Source organism: Channa argus, chromosome 4, assembly GCF_033026475.1.
Source record: "Channa argus isolate prfri chromosome 4, Channa argus male v1.0, whole genome shotgun sequence".
Classification (NCBI taxonomy): domain Eukaryota; kingdom Metazoa; phylum Chordata; class Actinopteri; order Anabantiformes; family Channidae; genus Channa; species Channa argus.
In genome coordinates this window covers 26367706-26390707 of record NC_090200.1, presented here as the reverse complement: position 1 = coordinate 26390707, position 23002 = coordinate 26367706, and the positions used below count along the sequence as shown (strand labels likewise).

At 38.9% G+C, this 23002-nt stretch overlaps 1 protein-coding gene across 3 annotated transcripts in view; it reads left to right on the top strand.

Moving 5' to 3' along the window:
• Nucleotides 1–22393, top strand: part of galnt18a (UDP-N-acetyl-alpha-D-galactosamine:polypeptide N-acetylgalactosaminyltransferase 18a) — a 156502-nt gene extending 134109 nt beyond the window's left edge. The window contains exons 10-12 of one of the 3 annotated variants that reach the window (XR_010914263.1): nucleotides 774–941; nucleotides 17816–18143; nucleotides 21154–22393. Coding sequence is in view for 2 of the 3 variants with exons in the window: in XM_067502459.1 (XP_067358560.1) it covers nucleotides 774–941; nucleotides 17816–17962 (315 nt within the window). In the remaining variant the exon portion in view is untranslated. Of the gene's footprint in view, nucleotides 1–773; nucleotides 942–17815 lie in introns of all 3 variants that reach the window. The other 2 variants (XM_067502459.1, XM_067502460.1) reach the window with 2 other exon arrangements.
• Nucleotides 22394–23002: the final 609 nt, after the last annotated feature.

The window sequence follows — 23002 nt, the reverse complement described above, 5'->3', positions numbered from 1 at the left end:
TACTCCTTATAATATTAAAATAAGAATGTTGTTTAGAAACCTGGAACATTTAGTAGGTAAGATGAAAGAAAATACATTTACAATTCACTCGAAGTTATTCCTTGCTAATGACAAAACTCACTATCACTGTGTGCAAATGTGCATTATTATAAAATACTGTCTTTCCTTGTTTTTGTTGTGTAGAGAGGAGAACTGTCATCATCATGAAAAACATAAATATCCAAGATAGTTGATATACAATTAAGTGCAAAGATATTTCAAAATAATGGGAAGTTTTGGTTGATTTTGGTCTCTACCTGAAGAGATATATGGAAGATATATATATAGATAGATAGATAGATAGATAGATAGATAGATATAGATACTTACTAACTAACTAAAGGCCAGAGTTGGAACCCAGTGGCTCCCTGGGCCATTTCTGTGTGAAGTTTATGTTGGTTTCCTACAGGTACTCTGATTTCTTACCACGGTTCCAACACATACATAGTTAGGCATGTGTCCCCATTTATTCTGAATAAAGTAGACTGACATATGTATGAAAGTAGTTGAGGTACATAGGAGATGAAAGTTCTAGTAAGACACAAATACTTTACATCTTGGGCTTGTGAATTAAAGAAAATAACACAAGAAGATTGATTATTGCTCTGTCATAATAATGTTCCACTGCTAAGGAGAATATGTGGTTATTCAAATCAAATGAAGGCTGCGAGAGTCCTTTCTTACACCTGTATGAAAAAAGGCATCTCTCTTGACTCTCTGTGTTCCTTCCCCAGCAGAATGTGTACTACACCAGCTCCCAGCAGCTTCACCTAGGAGTGCTGAGTCCGACCATTGACGACGACGATAATAAGTGTCTGGTGGACGTGAATAGCAGACCCAGGCTTCTGGAATGCAGCTACGCAGCCACTAAGCACATGAAGCTCACTTGGACATTCACTCAGGTAAAACACAAACAAAGGAACACAGGGCAAAAGAAAGAGATGGACACATAAACCTGAGCTGTCAGGCCCTCTGTTCAGATATGAAGCTTTTGATCTCATTGATTTACTAATCGGTATTCTATATGTAGCTGTAGTTCCCTGCTGTTTTTAATCTGCTGGACCAAAGCTTTAAAAATTTTGTGTTTTTATATATATATATATATATATATATATATATATATATATATATATATATATATATATATGAGTGGTATTCGTTCATCTTCTGGTTTTCTTAGAGCATGGATCATACTTCCACTATTTTACACGATAGGCATTTGAAAACCACATCATCTTCAACTGGATAATGAGCTTTCACGCATCCACAGTTTCTGACTTTTAACAACCTTCTGTCTTATTTTTAATCTTCACACTTTTAATGTTGTCTTAAAATGTGACAGATAAGTAGAGGGAGCTAGATAATTAGTTTAGAGAAGACACTGTTGTATTCATGCCCCAGGCGTCTCTGGTCTGTGTGTGTGCTCATTTGTACTCCTCGTCGTGTCTGTGCTGTTTTTGTCCTCCACATCAGATTGAAAAATAGACTTATTTAAACTCTGATCATTTAAACCCTTGCGCTTCTACTGAAAACAATACCTCGACATCCCTCAGCGTTTCAGGTTCCTCAATATCTAGACCTATGAGGCACAATTGCAGGGGAATCTGGCTTTAATTAGCTTCGGCCAGAATCAGAAATTGAACTTCTAACTTATGTCAAAAGTCAAAGAGATACAACCCATTAGGCATATCCGAGTGCGGTTTTGAAAAGAGAACTCCCATTTTCTTTAAAAAAGTTTGGTGGTGAAGTCAAATAAGGCCTGAGATTACACTACTGGCTTTTTCAAAAGAGCAGAGGAAATGTTAGTATCAAAGATTCAAAAGTTAAATAAAATGCAATCATTTCAACATCTGATTACATTTCTAAGGTCAAACTTGTTCCCTATTGTAGAAAAAGAATAAACAGTTGAAGATAAAAGTGAATTGATAGATTGTACACCTGTCCATCATGACCAGCTTTACATTTCTCCTATGCTGACCCCTGACCCCACCACCTCATTAGAAACCCGTAGAAAGTATTACTGTTTCGGCTGATCAGTTGCAGCAGATATCTTCAACTAATACATTTTAAAGTATAAACCAAATAACTAACTTGGGTTTGGGTTTTGGAATCCGTACTCCAAAGAAAGTGGGATGTTAGATCCCTTGTTGCTGCTCTTAAGAGTGCAGCACCTTACAAAAGCTAAAGTAATGATGCAGAGATGTTTATTAAAAGGTGCAATAAATTAAATTGACATTGATATATGATCACAACATTGCAACAGCCATTGCATCAGTTGTGCCTTAATACATCCACCAGATTCAAAACAACATTAGCATAATGTTTTTGTGTGTCAAATAGTCACATTCCTTTTAGCTATTTAGCTGCCAAGTGCTACATTATTTTAATAATTAGCTGCTAATGAACTTGGGAACTACTTTGTGATTGGTGCTGACAGCTATTTTCCTATTAATAGATGCCATTGACAGTTTTATAGCATCTAGTGGAAAACCAAACCTCTGAGCTAAAAAAAATTGGTTCAAGCGGGGGTTGATGGAGTTTGCTGATATTTTGTGTAATGTCTTGGTGTAATGACACCTAAGTAAAAATCATAACGCAGCTTTATTTTTGGCATACAGTCAAACAAGTGGATAATAATAATAATAATATTAATATGTTTAAGTTATAGTACACTTTTCATGTAAGAACAAATCACAGTGCTACTGGAAAAAGGAGAATAAAAACAAACATTAAAACTAAAAAACAAGGAGCGGTTATTTAAAAGGTTTCTTGAAGAGGTAAGTCTTCAGGCCCTTTTTGAAAGTAGCCACAGTCTGTGGGGCCCTTAAATGTTCAGGAAGGGAGATTCAAAGGCGGGGGCAGCTGAGCAGAAAGCTCGATCTCCCACAGTTCGTACCTTAGTTCTGGGGATATAGAGGAGGTTGCAGCTTATGGAACGGAGACCGCGGGATGAAATTTGCTTTGTAATAAGTTCCTTGACGCTTATGTGTTCAATTTTATATTGAATTCTAAGAGGAGACTGGGAGCCAGTGAAGGGACTGGGCAGTAGGAGTCATGTTTTGTATATGCTGGAGATGTTGAAGACTCTTGCAGAGGATCCCGATGAGCAGTGTGTTGTAATAGTGAAAGGCGCCCCATGACAGCAGGCAAAGCAGGCAAATGCTTGGGGCCCCAGGGCAAAGTTAAACTATGTACAGCACTGGCTGTGTGCAAAGTCTGCAATGACAGTACCAGTCACAGATCTCACTAAGACGACCTTGACTCTCACTCTGCTCCAAGTAGATGATTCAGTGTAAACAAACAGTTCTAATGAAATACCAGATAATGGAAATCGGAGTTGTCCTTCTGGGAGCGAAAAAGAAAGAAGAAAAAAGATGAAGAGTTAGTTTGGGGGTGGGAGTGGCTCAGTTGGTAGAGTGGTCGCCTACTGACTATAGGGTCAGCACGTCTTCGTCAAAGGCTGTTGTTAGGTAAGGAGAATAAGTGGAAAGGGACAGCCAGCATCCGCCCCTATCAAAAGGTCATTTGTGACCCTGACAAGAGCTGTTTCAATGCCTGGGGAAAGCGGAAGCCTGACTGGAATTTTTGAAACAGATTGTGTAGGTGTAGATGGTCCTGAAGCTTTTTCCAGCACTTTAGAAAGAAACGGGAGGTTGGAGATAGGTCTATAGTTGGCAGGGACATCTGGGTCCAGGCTGGGTTTTTGGAGAAGTTGTTTTAATGACAGGAGTTTTAAGTGCAGATGGAACTAGGCCAGACTGAAGGGACTGGTTTATTGTTTTTGTTATAAGGGGGATGAAGGCAGAAAGGTTTAATTGGAAAAAGGCATGATGGCATCAACTTCACACTGTAAAACCTCAATGAAGATGTGAAGAGAGTGTGAAAGCCCAGGTCACAGGCTGGCAGGTAGGGCAGGTGGAGCAAGAGACCCTCAGAGAAGGGAGTAGATTTACATTTACATTTACATTTACATTTAGTCATTTAGCAGACGCTTTTATCCAAAGCGACTTACAAGTGAGGTACAAGGCAAGCAAAAATCTAAGTCAGGGAGAAAACATCAAAGCGAAGTCCTATCAGAAAAGTGTTCACAGTTCACGAGATACAAGTGCAAGAGAGCAGAAAGTTTTTTTTGTTTGTTTTTTTTTTATTAAAGATTTAAGTGCATAGGAAGATGCGGAAGAGTTCAGTTTTCAGCAGTTTTTTGAATATTGGGAGAGAGTCAGCTGAGCGTGCAGCGTTTGTTAGCTCGTTCCACCATCGTGGGATCATTGCGCTGAACAGTTTTGCTTGGTGTCTTCTATGTGGTGCTGGGACCACCAGACGTCGTTCGTTGGCAGACCGCAGCGGGCGAGAAGGATTGTAGACTTGAATGAGTGAGTTGAGGTAAGCGGGAGCTGTCGAGTTAACCACCCTGTAAGCAAGAGACAGAGCTTTGAACCTGATGCGAGCAGCAACAGGAAGCCAGTGTAGAGATCTAAAAAGTGGTGTGACATGGGTCTTTTTTGGCTGATTAAAAATTAGGCGAGCTGCCGCATTTTGGATCATCTGCAAGGGTTTGATTGTGGATATCGGTAACCCCATCAACAAAGCGTTGCAGTAATCAAGACGAGATGTGACCAGCGCCTGTACAATGAGTTGGGTTGTATATTCCGTGATGTAGGGTCTGATCTTCCTGATGTTGTAAAGAGCAAATCTGCAGGCCCTAGAGACTGAGGAGATGTGGTCCTTAAAGCTCAGTAGAGTAGATGGTGTCAATCTTGCCTTTGAGAAAGTGAAGAAAATTGCTGCGGTCTTCCTCTGTGTTTTCTGTATACATTTCAGACTGGGGTTTAAGGAGTGGAGTTTATTATGGAAAACAACTTCTTAGAGTTTCCAGGACTGTTGTTGATGATTTTGGAATAGTACTGTGACCGTGCATTCTTGAGTGCTAAGCAAGCCCGTGCACAAAGAGCCCAGATGTTTTAAAAATGCCACTCCAGGGCACAGACAGCTGCTTTCATTTGCCACAGTTCACAAGGCACTGAGCGAGAGAATGTCACTGTTCTACTTTTTCTGGGAGTGTTGACAATCTAGAAGGCTGTAGAGAGATTTGTTATAATAGTTCACTGATTTGCTGACTGATGAGAGGTTTACAGAGGTGAGAGGCTAAAGATCTGAAGTCAAGTTGTCTGTGTATATTTTTTTGACATTCTGAAACTAAATTTGGCGTTTTAGGTTAGAATGTGGTGACAAAAATGGCAGTTCCAGGGAAATTACCTTATGATTGGAAACAGCCAGGTCATATACCAGCAGGCTGCTGATGGGGGCAGAGTCAGTGATGACAAAATCTAGAGTGTGCCCCTCTGATGTGTCGGGGGAGATGAACGGGCTGTGTGAGCTTTAGACAGTTCAGTAATTACAAGAATTCAGCTGCTAAGTGACAAGAGGGGTTGTAAACATGGATCTTCAAGCCTTCAAGTACTATAATGTTAGCAGATGTAGAACAAAGTGTTAAGAAGAGATCATGCATCTCTGAAATGAAAACTGAGTTTGGTTTGGGTGGGCGATAGATGAGTAATATTGTCATTGGAAATAGGGGTTTACAATTGAAACGCAGGCAATTCAACTGAGGAGAGCTCAGGTAGAGCCAGATTATTTCATTATGGTGTATTATCACCAGACCACCACCACAGCCAGAGCTGCATGCTTTCTGCAGCTAACTATAACCAGGAGGTGCATGCTGCAGTGGACAAGTTGTTGTATTTTAGCAGTTGCAAAGTGGAATATGTTAACACAATGCATTCTCATCCCACTGCGTCAGATACTGACGCTTCCTAAGGCCTCAAATTGTGCCTCTTTGTATGACCTTTGGCATAACATATTGGCACCACAGGTACCCTTTGGTTATTATTGGATGCTCCAGTAGCACCACTATATGATGCCCTGGGAACAGCTGGGTCTGGTTTTGATGCTGCAGGAGTGTCACCTTTTGACGCGACAGGAACAACTTTATATCCACACAAAAACTGCATTAGGGAAAACAACTTCAGGGTAACATTACATTAAGAAACAACTACAGTTAGGATTAGGAACAAAAACAAAAAGCAAAATGCTACAAAAAGTGACAACAGCACACGGGCTTCCTTAATATAGTAACCACTTTCGCCACATTGTGAAACAATCATCAATAAAGCGAACAACATCTCGCACTAGTGTTGAACCCCCATCTCCTGTGTAGAAGTCCTGTGTCTTGCTGTATCATTCATCACCCACGTCCCCCTCCCTGTGACGCCTTTTCTCTTCTTATTTTACGTCATCGATTTTGGCATCAAATATTGAAGCGCCAGGGTTTGTAATTAACTACACTGAACGCTCTGAGCTTCAATCACCAAGGCAAATGGGCACCTTCAGCATTAGCATGTAACACAGAAGGTCATGTCAGACTTACTGATGGCCAACAGGCGGTGACCAGGCTGATGGCCAGAAGCATGCAAAAGGGACAGGCTTTATCAGAGGGAGAGGTGGCAACCAAGCCCTCTCCTTTTCCTTTGATCATTAATCAGTCATGTTAATAATTACACTTTAATTTCTTAACAAGATGGGTACTAGTTAGGCTAATACATTGAATTATGCATCTCATTTATGCTAATCAGGATTGCAGCAGCCTAAGTTCACATTAACTGCATAACACACATTAAAACTGTAGAGGGAAGTAAAGGTTACCCTAAACCTAATATAATAACAATGTACATTCAGCTAGTACATATTTTCTTTCTTCGTCGGGAGTAAGAAAATGGTCTAGGAGTGTATCTGAAAAAAGTTATAACAAAATTAAATAAGTGCAAACGTTTGCAGTTCCTATTGATAAATTAATTCAAAATTAACTTCAATTAATTTCTGATGAAGAATCATTTGATTCAGTGTGTTAAATATTATGTCATGAAAAATGTCTTTGTTTTACTCAAAATACAGCAGTAATAACCTTTGTACATGGCTCTAAACAAGATATGGAAACACTGGCACGTTTTCTGAGCCCAGGCTCATTTAATATGGACTGAGATGAAGTAAAAAAACTGTCCTGTGTTTTGACAAATTAAATGAAGAAATTTTCTGGGAAATTCTGCACGCTGGGTCCTCCAGGCTACAGAGTAGAGGGGCTATATGACTCTTTATTTGTGCACAGTTCATAAACCATGGTGTTATTGTGTGGGAGTGCATTACTGCAGACAGCAAGTTCCCCTTTGTGATGGCTCCATTAATATTAGATGACGTATAGAATTTGTGATTTGCAAATCAGTTAACACAACTTTTCAGGAAATGGTTTCTTACTTAAATCTTTATGCATTGACGATGTTATTGTACAGCAGGAAGAACATGTAGACTGTAGGTTAAAGAGTTGACATGCAGCTTTATGGTGTTTTTAGATAGGGGTCCTCCCTACCTGGAAATATACTAATGGAGATAAGACAGAGGGATAACAGAGTATAAGGCAGGAAGTAAGTAAGAAAAGCTGCAGAGAAACATGTAAAAGAAGAATATCAGGACAGCAAGATGGTAGGGTGAGAAAATGAGAGCAAAAAACAAAGAGCAAATAAAGAATGGAAAAATTTTTAGAAAGAAGCAGTGTTGAGAACGGTTGAAAGCGAGCAAAGACAGAGGGAGGCAGTGCTTGATGTGAAGCAGGCAGTCAGTATTTGTGAATTATTAATAAGTGGATCTTTACAATACTGAACTGAGCTTGCCCTGGAGGGAACAGCTATCGATAGAAAGAATGAGTGGGAGGGAAGGAAAGAGAGAAAAGAAGAAATTGGCTAACAAAAATCAGTTTTTGCATAGCAAAAGGTAGATTTTTTTTTTTATTGGTCTGTTTTTATTTGTCCCTCTTTGAATACCCCTTACTTAAAGCTTTCCAATTCAGAATAAAGCAGATGAGCTACAATGCGTCACCTGCAGCAGCTTTACTCTACTCTACTCATAAAACTGAGTGAGGATGGTTGTTCGTATTGATCACAGTGTACATTCATCTAGAATGTATGTACACATACACCGAGCAGGTATAACATTATGACCACCTTTGCAATTTAATGCAATCCAATACAGCAGTTCTGCCATGACTTTTACTTTTACAATGTTATAATGTCTCAGATTTTTGGTTTAAACTGTCATTTTTTAAATAGGGGGGCCAAAACATTAAAATCACCTCTTCTTATAATGCACTTCAGTACCCATTGTGACCTGAGGAATTCTAACCATGTATGCCTGCTTGGTGTATGTTTACATACATCCTAAATCATAGTACATTTTGATCAATATGAAGAACCATCCTCACTCCGGCAGTTTTATGAGTAGAGCTGCTGCTGGTGATGCATTCTAGATTTTCTTTTGTATTCTGAATTGGAAAGCTTTAAGTACAGAATTCATGGCAGAGCCACTGTATTGGATTGCATTAAATAGCAAATGAAATTGCACAGGAGGTCCTAAGGTTATGCCTCATTGGTGTAAATCCAAACTGAGTACGTCTACATCAGCACTCAGAACAACGACTTGGAACAACAAAAACTTGGATATTTGATGTAGCTGTGCTTACTGCACTTTTCGGTTCTGTGTTTGATTCTTTTCCCCATGTATCATTCAGGCATCCATGCAGGAAACAACAGTATTTATGAAATTACTTCACTGATGTTGGATCACATTCAGTTCTTCTGTCATTTATAATTGCTTCTCGTTGAGCAGCTACTTTCTAAGAGACTGTGAACACTGCAAAAAACAGTTCACATTTTCTTTTGTTTTTTCTATACTACACAAATACAGCTGAGTATAAGTCAATAATGTTTTTAGAAACTTTTAATTGGAAGCCTGCATCTGACTTTATTATCAAATTGCTGTTATTGACATAACTTCAAACCACAAATATTACTTTCTGTGAGTGCAGTGTAATATCAAAGAAGTATTTAGATGTAAATAACATAAAAAAAGTTATATAAGTCTTTGGCCAGCTGGTGTGTCAATTGTGTATGTTATACCTGCAGTCCCCGTAGAATAAATCAATTTTTTCAAACCTCATGATTTTATAAAGTTTGCCACTTACCTTTTGCAGTTGGTGTTTTTCCACCAAGAGCTGCTGAACACAGAGTACATTATTTATACATGTCATCTTTAAACTCAATAAAAACTGGAATATTTACAGTAGCCTGGAGGGGAGCTATGATTACATGTAGTCCCTGGGGCCCGGTATATATGCAGTGGGATATTCAGTAGCTTATGTGTGCAGGCTGTAGAAGGGAGAGAAAAAAAAGAGGAGGTGATTTAAAATAAGACATTGAAAGATGTCCTTTTTTTATAGAGACCTGTGGTCACAAGAATCTGGGGGTTAGCGGACATTACTGAAAAATCCTCATAATTGATTCAGTTATCACCTTTATGAAAACACAATATGTGTAAAAAAAAAAAATGAACATAATGTGATTAAAAAAAAACTTGTTTGAACCAAACTATGGACATGTCCAAAACTGCTGGACCAGGGGTAACAAAGGGGTACCAGTGAAAGTAATGATAAGAATTGTTCTCAGCATTGAAGTACTGAATTACGTTGAGGGTTTAATAATGCCTTAGCCACTTTAAGGGCAGTGAAACAAGCTGCAAACAGCCCTCTCCTTTTAGAGGTCTTCAGAGATCCTCTTGAGTCTGCAGAACCCAGGCCCAATTCAGTGAATTAATGCAGTGAGGGTTGGTGCTTGGCCAGAACATACAGGAGGCACAATATGATAGAAAAAGTATGCTGTGAGTCTTGTTTTGTTTTGTTTGCAGCTCCCCTGGGTAAAGTCTGGGGGAGTTCAGAGAATCCCTAGCACTTAATCCTAATTTTCCATTCACATGAAAAAGTAGGGATGTTCCGATTCACTTTTCACACAAAACAGTACAAAAATTTGTAAACTAGTATTTGTCCACCCCATGTCATTTAGACAGCTGGGTAACTAATGTCCAGTGTTAACTAATGTTATAACTGTTTGGTCATATCACATTTAATCTTTTTGTTCTAACATTTCTACCTTAAAATCAGAGGAGTAAGTAGGAGAACAGGTTACTAAACCACCATAAATCGCATAAGAATGCTAAAACACTTGCTAATCAACTCCAAAATTATTAGACTTTGATTGGTTATAACCGTGACCCTCACTTGAAAACTTTCAAACAAATACTGTATCTCTGCACTGCTGGCACTGTTTTTCAATGAGTTTGGATCCACATCAAGATAAGTTATGGGGCAAATTTTTATATAAATAATGTTTTACTTGAGTGATATTTACAGCAAAGTCTCCATTTAAAATTTAGGTAAATATAAATATCAGATGTATTCAGTATAAGCAGATGCTCAATGCAAAAAACGTCCCCGTGTTGATGTTGAACGTGTTGATTGGGACTTCCTTATAAATGTACTGTGGTGTCACATTAACAGACATAGCAGAAATAGTACATTAGGATTCATTAGTAATCATGTTTTTGACACCTGATGAACATCAAGGAATGTTTGAGATTAATGCTTTACTTGGTTTTGCTGGTTGGTCAATTTAACGGTTCAGCAGTGGCCATTAACATGTGGATGTAATGTGTTTTTTTTTCCTCTGATGTCCACAAATGAGAGAATATTGTACAGGACTAATGTCCTACAGAATAGTCAAATCATAAAAACAACACAGAGGAAAAAGTGCTCCATAATAAAATCAGTTTTATACCATAGGATAGCAACAGGGTGGTTGATGTGTTCTGTGTTTGTTTTAATGTGTATGTGAAGGGATGGAGTTGTTAGTCAATCAGAGTTAAACCATGGCAAATACAGGGAATCTCTGATGTCTCAGTTTGCAGACAGTGGATGTGTTTTTTCTCTCTCTGTTCTATTTGTGTAATGATAAAATGGGTGTATCTCAGCATGAAATGCTCATTTAGTTTAGCTTTTACATCAATTGCATTTGCACCAGCACTTACATGCTTGGTGAGCTATTGTTGTGTGCTCTTTATGTCCTTGATAGTGCTTTTACTCTGCATCCTTTGGGGTGAATGAGGTGCTGATTGAGTGGCTAACTGACAGATTGCCTGGCTGGCCAGCCAACCAGCTGAATGGCTCTCTGATGGTTTTCTGGCCGACTGGCTGTTTGACCGACTGATTAATTGTTGTTCTCGGCTTAATAGCAGGGACTCAATAGTGCAGCCCAACTCTGCACAATGGCAGGCGAGCTCATTGCTGAATTTAGGACAAGGTGCTGCACAGTGCCAGAAACAGTGTTTGTGTGTGCGTGTGTGCATGTGTGTGTCTGTGTGTGTCTGTGCATGCGTGTGTGCATGTGTACGTGCGCAAACGTGTGTTTGCATCTAAACGCTATTGTGTTTGTGGGTTGTTATGTACTTTAACTCAGCTCACTACATTTACTCTGAGCTCTCCTCCTGAGGGAAGCCAAGACTTTTAAGTACACTTGTAAGTCACAGAGGAAGATCCCCCACACTAAGAGGAATCCAATTGACTGGTTTTCAGTGGAGGAGGCAAGAAAAGATCATTGTGATTACTTTAATGGCTCTGACTCTACTGTACAGTCAGAGCCATCAGCAAAGTCCACTCTGATGACTTAACTGTCACTAGAATGTGCCATTACTAGCCTGCTGCAGAAGACAGTGGAAGAGTGGAAAATGTCAAATACAGCACTGCAGAACGCATGCTGATCTGACAGCACGCTTTTCCCACATGTCCTGTGCAGTAAAATACGACTAAATATGTTTTGAATGTTTTGACTTAAAAATGTCTTATCATGTAATGTGGAGGAGTTTTTCCAGCTCAAACACGTTTTAACATCGCGAAGGCAGAGAGAGATGTCTAACGGCTTAAAAGTGCTTAATTACTAATAGCAAGGGCCAAACGTTTTTCCTCAAAAATAACTAAATATGACAACAATTGTGTGTACAGCAGTTGATCAGTTTGCTGTGGAGAAAATTAACTGGAAAAATAACACTACAGTTAAGTCCACAGTGCTACAATGCTATAAATAATTTATGTAGACAGCAGTGAGTTACTGCTGCTGTGCCATATGTGTAAAGATGCCTTGCTCCTTGCTATTTGGAGACATGCATTGACCCTGCTACTGTTTTACACCCATAGCCCTTTTTTTAAAAAAAGCCCCCCAAAAGGAGCTACATTGTACATTTGTCTGGTCAGAGTGAAACTGTGTCTGTAAGCTGCAAAGTGTGAGAGCTGCCTACACTGTGATGCTGGAGGAGACACAGCTGGGCTACCAGAAAACAGGAGGCAACACAGCTCTGGTGGGCTTCTGCCCAATTTAACTGCTGCCGGCACGAGTCTTCACAGGTTGGCTACTAGTGACTGTCACTGGTTGATGTAAACCCCATGTATACTTTTATACTCTCTGCCTCAAATGTCTGTATTTAATTGATTTACATTTATTTATATATAAAGTGTAACGCGAGGTTGGTATGACAACCAGGTGGGACTATATTTGAAAATGAAGAAAAGTGATAGATTTGAGTGAGTAGATTGAGCTGAGCCAATACCATGGAAAAGCAACATAAAATAGTGAAGGTAATTGGTAGTAGTTCACATTAAGATTGAGACTATGAAAAAGATCACCGGCTTTCGGCTTGTCACTTCAGGGGTCGCCAGAGCGGAATGTGTTCTGCACATTGATTTGGCATGCGTTTTTACGCCGGATGCCCTTCCTGCCGCAACCCTCCCATTTTATCCAGGCTCAGGACCAGCACCAGGGTGGCCGTTGGTGGCTGGGCGGGGCCACACCTGGTGGAGTGGGATTTGAACCCACAGCCTTCTCCATCCCCACCCAATCCCATTGAACCACCAGGCCCCTAAGGTTGCGACTTTGAACTAAACCTTTTATTTCATTCATCCATTGTAAAAAACATTTATTGAATAGAGCTGCTTGAATTTTTGGCAGCAAGTGACGAATGGTTATACGATTGTGTAGTAATAGTAGTACTTGGGAGGGAATATCAATAATACTACTACTGCAGTATTGTGTGGAGGCAAGACCTATTGCATGTATGTTCAGGACTTGACAGTCTGTTTTATATGAATCTAAAATCTCCTCTTGCCATAAATTAATTAAGTTTTGAATTCCACTCGGTGTAAAACAAAAAGCTGTCAGTCTTTTTTTAGAAACCACGTGAGCTAATGTGGGGGCTGACATAGTATTTTGTAAGTATTAAAAAGGCAAATTGCTGTTTTAGAGCAATTATTAACAAATATGCAGCAGACCACAACACAATTATAGCCTTATTTAAGGATAATAAAAAGGCAATTTTAGCTGTGGAAACCCTCATTAGCTCAAGCCTTTTCATTTTTTTTTTTAAAGAGGCTTTTTCATCCTTCTCTGAAAAGATCATTTACTTGCTTATTGGAGCAATAGAGGCATCATACAAAAAAAAAAAAAAAAAAAAGACTTCAACTAACCAATCTTTGTGATAGAAAAAACACTTTTCCTAACACAGAGATCTTGTATTTCACTGATTAGCCTGAATCAGGATTGGACTGAAATGAGAAATTTTAAATAGGTAGGGTTTTAAGTGCAGGACCTTTACTTGTAATACTTTTTCTGTTTTCTGTTTTTCTACTGCTTCATACCTGCCAATCTCTAATGCCGAAAAGTGTATGGATTTTAGCTGATGGTAATTCCCAAATACATTAAATCACATAGAGTAGAAGATACTACATTTCGTATCACATCACCCAACTTTACTGACACATAGTTGACAGGTGTTTTCTATCCCCCAGGTGTGTCCTGTTAGACTTTCAAACAATAAATTGGTCTAAATACCTGCTCTTGATTTTCACCATGGGTGAAGAAATAAATTAACAAGAAAACCAGAGAGCTGTCTACGTGAAGAAGTCTAAAAGTTAATTTTGACCCTGAGAAAAGAGGAAATACAATTAAAGATGTTGCACAAACACTGATAATAGCAATACAAGAATTTTAAATGTCTTGGAAGAGAAAGAAACCACAGGAGTAACATAGGCTACAGTCATATTACAGGCTGAAATGGTCTAAATCCAGTCTTTCCTGATCTCAGTGACATAGATAAAATTTGTCAGACACGTGGAAAAACCAAACGTTATTATTATTTTTATTTTATTTATTTAGTTTAGTTTACTTTATTTTTATCAGAACTGGGGGACTTTAATATGTAATCCTAGATTGGATTCAACTTCAAGCCCCTTTTGAACACGCATGTAGTGCGTTTGTAGTGTAGTGATAGAACGTTTTTTTATCAGGTTCACAACTCCTAAGTGCTGTAAGCAAAACACTGTTTCCAACATCTTAAGATTTCTGCCATGTGGTGCCTCCTGTGCACTCTAATCACGCATGGAAATCAAGTGGATTATCACGTGAGGATGCTTTCTACTTGGGTGATCTTCTGCTGTGTATTACATGTCTGAAAGGCCACATCTGACAATGTCCGAGGCTAAATTCTCCTAACATTTTCCGGAGTTCACATGTGAAACGGGCTTCACGTTGGTATTCATGTGGGTTTTTTAAGCTCATCAGTGTGTGTTTTGGCTGTCATCATCAGTCAGCATCTTACAGCCCAGCAAAAATGACAATAGAAGATCAACAACAGAGACAGCTATAAATAGAGACATGTGGACAGTTTAGATTTGTTGGATATTTATGGAAAAGATTAGGCTCAATACAAACTGGAAGAATGGCGTCACATGGTTTGACTCACACATACACACTCACACACTGTATGATAGCGTTAGCATTACTGTTTAAGACTCATCAGCAGGAAGAATCAGAATTCAGGTCAGGTTGGAAGTTTAAAAAAGTACAAAAATGAGCTGTAAAAAGTCTGGAACAAAGTTTATAGCCTGGTGGGATGACCGTTAACGTCACAGCCAACTCAACTCAACCAAAAACTTCATCAGAGGGATGTAAGGTTTTATACCAGACTTTAACCCATTAGAACTGGCATTTTAGCTGCTGAGGAAGCTAGAGGAAGAACACATACAAAACAACATACTGGGGGAAAACCACATATAAAGTTTCATTTGCTTTAGTTGACATTAAAACAGCCTGTTTTAATATTTTTGAAAAAAATATAATGTGGGTGATATTTATTTGGTATTTGGGATAGCTAGGTGTAACTACCATCCAATAAAACCTGAAATTCCAAACTTTCATCGCTTGGCCACCTGTTAAACCCAAATGTCTTCAGTGAACTGATGCTTATATTTTAACTGTTATCACTTAGGCTCCTTCTCTCTTCTGCTGTCTCTATGTCTACACAGGATGGTTGTATCACTCTGCCTGTGCTGCTCACATCCTGAAGACCTGTTGCAAATTAGACTGTGACGGTGCTAATGCATAACTAATGCCATTGTAACAAACATCTTAACTTATTTCGCACATTTTCTAATCTCCAACTGTAAGAACATTTTTTCTGCACTTCTTGTGCCTTTTTTTAGTACCTTTCTTTACTACCACTCTGCTTTTAACTGCATCTGCAATCACTTCGTCCCCATAAATAGGCCAAAGTACAATGTGTTTCTGGCCAAAATCAGTTGTGATACAAACCACTGGACCGATCATGTGAATACCCAAAAAACTGGCCCACAAACTTGCTGGCCCACTGGGAAACTACCCCGTATGCCAGATGGCCAGTCCATGCCTGCTTGGAATCAATAGAAATGAAACATAACAAGCTAAATCTTAGACACATTCTCTGCCCCTCTTTTTTTTCTCTCTCTCTTTGTGAGTGTGATAATGTACTCTACATGTGTATGTGCCGGATGTGTTTGACACACCTACACATGGCAGCAAGCCAACATGTGGACAAACTGCTCTGTGTAGAGGCAGCTGTGCATGCAGGCGAGCAAGCAGAGAGAATCAATATCTTTTCAGCTGAAAAGCCTCAAGGAGGGCATGACTATGTTCCTGTTCGACAGGTCCACTTAGGTTTTTTATAGGTAGTGTGGTCAGCCTTTGGCATACAGAACACTCAGCGGCAAGATTCAGTTCAGTGTCTAGCAACACTTAAACAGGGGTACAATCTGTCCTCCTCTCAGGCTCCTGCTGATGGTCATTTCTCTGTGTGTGTTGCTATGGGAGATGTAAAGCATATTGATTTTAAAGAGAAGCAGCCTCCTAAAGCACACACTGAGTTTGACGCAAATAGCTTCAGTTGCTTATCTTCCAGGACTCTTTGGCTTCCAGGCTCATTAAAACATTACTGATACTGCCATATAACTAAGAACGTAGTTGGCTGCCAGACTATTGTTTGAGAATCTACACACATTGTTTGAGTGCACACACATTCAGAGAGAGAGAGAAAGAGAGAGCAGAAGCAGGAGATATCAAATCAAAGTAAGGCAAGGCTCTTATTCAAATTGATGTTTAATACACATACAGTGTTCACATATACATTAAATACACCTATAAGCCATGACATTACCACATGTTGTCATGGAGGACCAGGGTCAGCATGGCCACTCTGAACAGTTTGACAGATTCTGAGCCTGAATCTGTCAAAGTTCTTCTGTTTTTCCACTTCACTCTCACAGTGTTTTTTCAAGTAGATTTTGATGGGCTTTATGATTCTGGGATGTCATTATTTTACTATATTAAATGCTTTGACATTATTTTAGTTGTGATTTATAGTCTTCATAAAGAATTACAGTAAGTTATTTAGCAGAGGCTTCTGCCAAAGGGTGTTACAAGTAAATAGCACACACTAAGACCAACTTGAAAACTAACATGTAGCTAGGAGGAACTACAAGTCAAACCACTTTGCTACAATTAAAATGAATGAAACTGAATATACACTACAGCTTAATTGGTGACTCTAAATTGCCTGTAGGTGTGAATGTGAGTGTGAATGGTTGTCTGTCTTTACAGTATATGTCTCTCTGTGTTGGCCCTGTGATAGACTGTAGACCTGTCCAGGGTGTACCCCGCACAATGTCAGCTGGGATAGTCTGTAGCCTCCCCGTGACCCAAATAAGATAAGCCGTTACAGATAATGTATGGATGGATATTATGTACACAACTCAAATCAGTAAATTCATATTAACAATGATACATTATGAAGATGTGCAAGGAATCAATAAATTTTTAAGTAGTTACAGAAAAAGCTGCATGATTCTAACTTGTGTTTACAGGGTGTGAAGTTTAAGACACAAGGTCAAATATAAACTGGCCCTGCCTCACTGATGATATGCCCATGCATCTTTGCTGTAAAGTGGCTCATAATGTTTACAGCCCACATCCAGCAACTGGCAGGAAGCACACTGCAAAAGATAAAGTCAGATGTGCGTTAATAGGGTTATATGCAGAGAACAGTTGTCTGGCAGGTGTCTGTTAAAATTATTTACTGTAACTGGAAAATATAATTGCTTTGCCTTTGTGGCTATATTTACAGCAGATGTGTATAAATAACTTTCCGTTTATGGTTTGATAAACACTACAAGAAGCGAAGAAGGAACATTTGCCTATGCTCTTTAACAAAAAAATAAATCACCCCCCCTGAACTGTGGGGGGGGTTATACTTCCAGATTACAGAATAACCATGATCCATTTCAACACTAACCAAATTCTAGGTGCTATGGCTGGAGCAAGCTAAAAGAAGGAAAATGGAACTTAACAATTGACCATAGCATTATTTTCTTTGCAGGAAAGGTACTTTACAGGAAAAGTACTTCAGTATCGGAAATGTTGGTTTATTGCTTGTGAACCCTAGAATTCTCTCTCTTTCTTGCTTTTTCTCTCGCTTTCTCTGTCTTCAGGGTGGCTCCATCCAGAACACAGAATCTCAGCAATGTCTAGAGTTGGTGGAGAGCAGACAGGCAGAGTTTGGTTTCCAGCTGGCCATTCAGGACTGCACCAATCAGAAATGGACCATCACTAACATACTGACTGTCCTGCCTCAGTGAACATTATGATACCTTCCCTTGTAATGCCTTTGTTGCAATGGACCTATCTAGGAAGTTCAAGCAAGGAACCTTCACCGCTTCAGACCAACAAACCGTACTGGCCCAGATCGGAGATCAACCTGGTACACGTCCAATGTCTTACAGCCCAGGACTCACATGCTGATCCAAGCAGCAAGATACTGTAAGTGTCCAAAAGATGACCTCCAATAACAGACCTTTTTTAAAGCAATCTGCACAGGACAAGATGTGTTCCAATCAGACATGGATGATCAGTAATCTAATAACCATTTTATATCAATGACCTGAGATAAGAGACACTCACAGATGGAGTCGGGGCCTTCCAAACACCCCACTCTGCATTAGAAGTGAGAACTATTGTCACTTTTTGCAGTGGAGAGCCTCATGAAATCATGCGAGCACCCTGGTTTCTGCGGAAGCAGGCCTGTTAACTATTTTGGGTCCATGTCCTCACTTTAAGATCCTACAGTCTCATGGCACAATCACCATAAAAAAGTGAGTGAGAGTTTGGTTTCGATGCAGAGGAAGAAATGCAAAGTGAATAAAGGCACACATCTAGAAAATTTTAACATTATTAAAATGCAGTTTTAGGTCACAACTATTGAGTTATTACTGTTACACACTACTTGACCCAGAGTGTAGGCAGGACAGAGGTTTCCGAGTTCCTCAGTATCACAAAAAAGTGAGAAAGTGTAATTGAGAGTAACCAGATTGATTTGAACTGATACTGAGATAGAAACTTTGTCCCTCAGAAGGTTCAGATTGTGATTTGTAATTAATTGAAGACGTCCATCAGGCTGGACAGAGCAGGACATTTATCTGGATTTCAGACTACCTGTTAGCTCCTGCAAAGCCAACATCTAATACAACAGCTCTGGCTCCTGCAGCAGAACTATATCATGACGCAACTTGTGTGCAGGGTGAAAATGATGTGGGAACTGTTGGTATTGGAGAGAATAAAGCACATGTCAAAAATTGGTCTGATTTCAAGGTCAGAACCTCAGCTCATTAAAGCAAGGCAAACACCAAGGGCTGACATCATCAGGTGCATATCTTCCCAGCAAAACTCCGCTTAGGACATTATAGACGGTCCAGAAAACTCTATAGATCTTAATGGGTGTTTTAAAAAGGCCAAATTCTGCATATTTTTAGGTTTGTGCATTTTTATTCTCTGACTCTAATGAAGTAGTTTTATATGTCAAATTCCACAAACTGCTTACGTTTCTTTAAATGGGCTTTTATGCAGCCTCTTGTATACAACTCTGTATAAAACAGTTTATTTTAGGTCTTTAAGGTCCCAGCCCTGGTCAAATCCACTCTGTTCTGATAGCAGCATATACATACACTGATCAGCCACAACTTTAAGACCGATGGTCTTAATAATGTCTTAGAGGTCAATGATTATGGCCACTCTGAAGATTCTGCCGCTACACAGCCCCATGCACAGAAATATGTGTAAATATGTGAGTAATAAGTAAAAAAACAAAAATCGAGTCAAAGATCGCTGTTGGTAAAGGTAGAGTTTAACCACATTTATTAGTTCATATTATTTATATGAACTAATATATAAATGGTTTATATTATTATTATAAACCACTTATATTACATATTTAATGTAAAAAATATTATATAAAAATAATATTTTTATATTTAAAAACACCAGGCACTGTGGCTGATTGGTGCACTGTATATGTAGTACAGAAAAACTTTTTGCACTACGAACAAACATTTTGTCTACAGTTGCTGAGCATATCTTTAGTTAGGCTGCTAACCACCAAAGAGGTGTGTGTGTGTATCAACATCAGATTGCATAAGGTGAATTACTTATATGGTGGAAAATCATTTTTGTAAGGAAACATAAGGATTTATGTTTGTCAACCACAGACTTGATGCTTTCTCCTTTGTGAATACTTGTGCAGACCTCCATGTGTAATGTGCAGAAACCTTGTGCAACTAGTGCAAATTATTCACCTTTACTCAGAAAAAATACAAATTAAATTCCGAAGCACATTTTTATTCTCTGACTCTAATGAAGTAGTTTTAGATGCCAAATTCCATAAACAGCTGGCCTGCTTTAAATATTCATAAAATGTATAAAAATAGTACAAATATATAGTTTATTATAAATAATATGGATTATAAGTCTGTGAAATATACTAGCACAACTGTAAACACTCCTGTACAGCATGTAGAATATATTTATATAATGTTTATTATGGGTGTCGTATAATATAGTAACAATGTGGTAGTCAGTGTTGGGTAGTAATACATTATTAGTAATGTGTTACTGTAATAACATTACTATTCCCTGGAATGAGTAGTGTAAAAAAATTCAGTGATAATAAAAACTATTTGTTAAGATGTTACTTACTCTGTTGTCACCGTTGCAAAGATTGATTTGAAATCCAACATTTAATATTCGCAGTCATTGCAGTTGTACATGTCACTATTAGCAGTAAACTGGCTGGAAGATGGAAGTGTCAACAGCCAGCAGCTGGAAATGTTCTTGGGACAAAAGGTAATAAGAACATTATTGTAACATGCAAATTCAGTAAAGGTAGTGGGAGGACTCTTTGTTCCATTGTGGAACATCATGACCTCAGACATCTTGAAACTCTTATTTAGACAGCACAACAGTGTATCAGTGTCAATGTTTTTTATTTTTTTATTATTTTCCACCATGTAAGTGATTCACTACATGCAATCCTACATTAATTCACGCACCCGTCTGAAGTCCAGCAGCCTAACTATACAGATTCAAGTAAATGTAGACACAATGTTGTGGATGTGCAGAGCCAAAGCAGAGTTCTGTTTATGGATGTCTAGCACTGTCAGGAACGTCTGCGTAGGATCCAAAAGAAAGTATGTGGGAGCCTCTGGAAAGATTCAGGAAAGTCTGGTAACAGAGGAGACAAACACACGCAATTTTGCTATTGTGTTATTTCTTCTACATATGTTCAGCTCATGTTCAGGTGTCAAAGTGAAAAAAATAACTGCTTAGCTGCAAATAGTAACCAAATTCTCCTAGCTTATACCCTCTCAAATTGCTTTGTTGCAACTTTTTGGTAGTACTTTAACTTCTGACTTTATGAGATGTTGAGAACAGCACCAGTTTGAGAGCAGCCCCTCCCCCCCAGTAATACTTTGACGCATCCTCCATCATCTCATTTCAGGGGGGACAAGCAGGCTGCTAGCCTTCAGTTCACGTCTTCTTCAGAGACAACCACGAAATTGGACCCAGCTTGTCATAACATTGTCCACCTGCACAACTGCATCAAGGTCAATGACCTTCTGTGTGGTGCACATTCTGGGAAATATGTCCCGTATAGTTCACCAATACTGAACTTTCCAGGATCAACATTCAGAATCTAATGAGTAACAGAAATGGGACGAGTTGAACAAATGGATGTTAAGACAGTGGACGAGTATCCAAGAAAGTACTTTTCCTTTAGAAATCTGCTGCTGTGTGAAAAGTTGTGAAAGCAGTAAACACACTGAAATGTGTGTGTGTGTGTGCGTGTGTGTGTGTGTGCGTGTGCGTGTGCGTGTGTGTGTGTGTTATTTTTCTTTCATTAAAATCTTTGAAAACTTGGGTATCCACCAAATTTCCATTTCAATAAATATTCCAGTATAGCTTTTTTCTCCTAATCACTGGTCACTGGAAAGCGGTCTGGCGTATGAAATATAATGTAGGCCCTTATTTCTGTCACTATTATAGATCAACTGATGACAAATGCTATGTTTTATGATAAATCAATTAAAAACAAGTTTAATAAATGTGTATGGAAATTTTGTAAATTACATGGGTCAAAAATGCATTATCCAATACCAACAAATCAGAACTAATTTGAATAATGTGGCATTTAAGTGCTGTTAATAAACTCGAAATGTTGGACATTTGAGCACAATTAGAAATTTAGATTGCCATTGTTTGATTGGATAACCCCTACACTGAAATTATGATTTCTTTGTGTGATAATAAATTCTCTACAATACTAATTTACTAAAATTAAATTATGTGTATAATATTTAAACAAGCTACCAGTTATTCAAAACTCAAGCCTAAGCAATTTGAATCAGTAATTGAACATAAAACCACAATCTGTATTGTGTTGAAATGTTTTCTTTTGGAGTCACACCCACTGAGGTAACAATACCATAGATAAAGCAGTGTTCACTTGTGGAGGACTGGAACTGTGGGTCTAGTATCAGCTACTGTGTAGCATCTGTTACCAAACCTTCTGTTAATCTGTTCTTTTTGTGACTCAGGTTTGTAGATCCTGAAATTTTAAAAGTATCTCAGTTTTTGGGAAGCCGTTAACATAGCAAGTCATAAAATGTCCGAGCTATTTTATTAGTGTATTTAAACTGGATATTTATACCAACAATAAAAAGTGAAAATGGCAAAACTTGTCCTTGTGTGAAAGCATCTTTTCAGTCACCAGTCAACATGTTTGACACCACGGTTACTGGTTTAGCATACAGAGACACTTTGTCTGCCCTCTCGTAGTAATAGTATGGCACCTATTGTACTACTGTACCAGTTGGCCATTGGGTTCATTATGTGCGGTAATTTGGCAACATCTAGCAGATATACTAATAGAAGTAAGAGTTGCATTTGGTGATGTAACCTATAATACCAAGGCACACAGTCCATTCCAGGAGGAGAAAACACAGGACTCCTGAGACTCCAGTTCTGATTTCAAACATCTGGTCAGTTTGTATCTTTATCTTGTTACTTTGTTTTAACCCACACAACAATCTTTTTCCTAACGTTTTAATTTTTCTTTTTTACCTCAGCTCCATAGCTCAGCTGGTAGAGTGGCCGCCCACCAATCATAGGGTCGTGGTTTGCACCCTGCTCCTCCCGATCACATGTCCAGGCGTCCCAAGGCAAGACAATAAAAACCCCAACTGCCCCGCAATCCCAGTCTCAAGCCAGTTAAAAACTGGGTAGGGTTGCATCAGGAAGGGCTTGCAGCGTAAAAAACTGTGCCAAATCAACATCCAGACCAATGATCT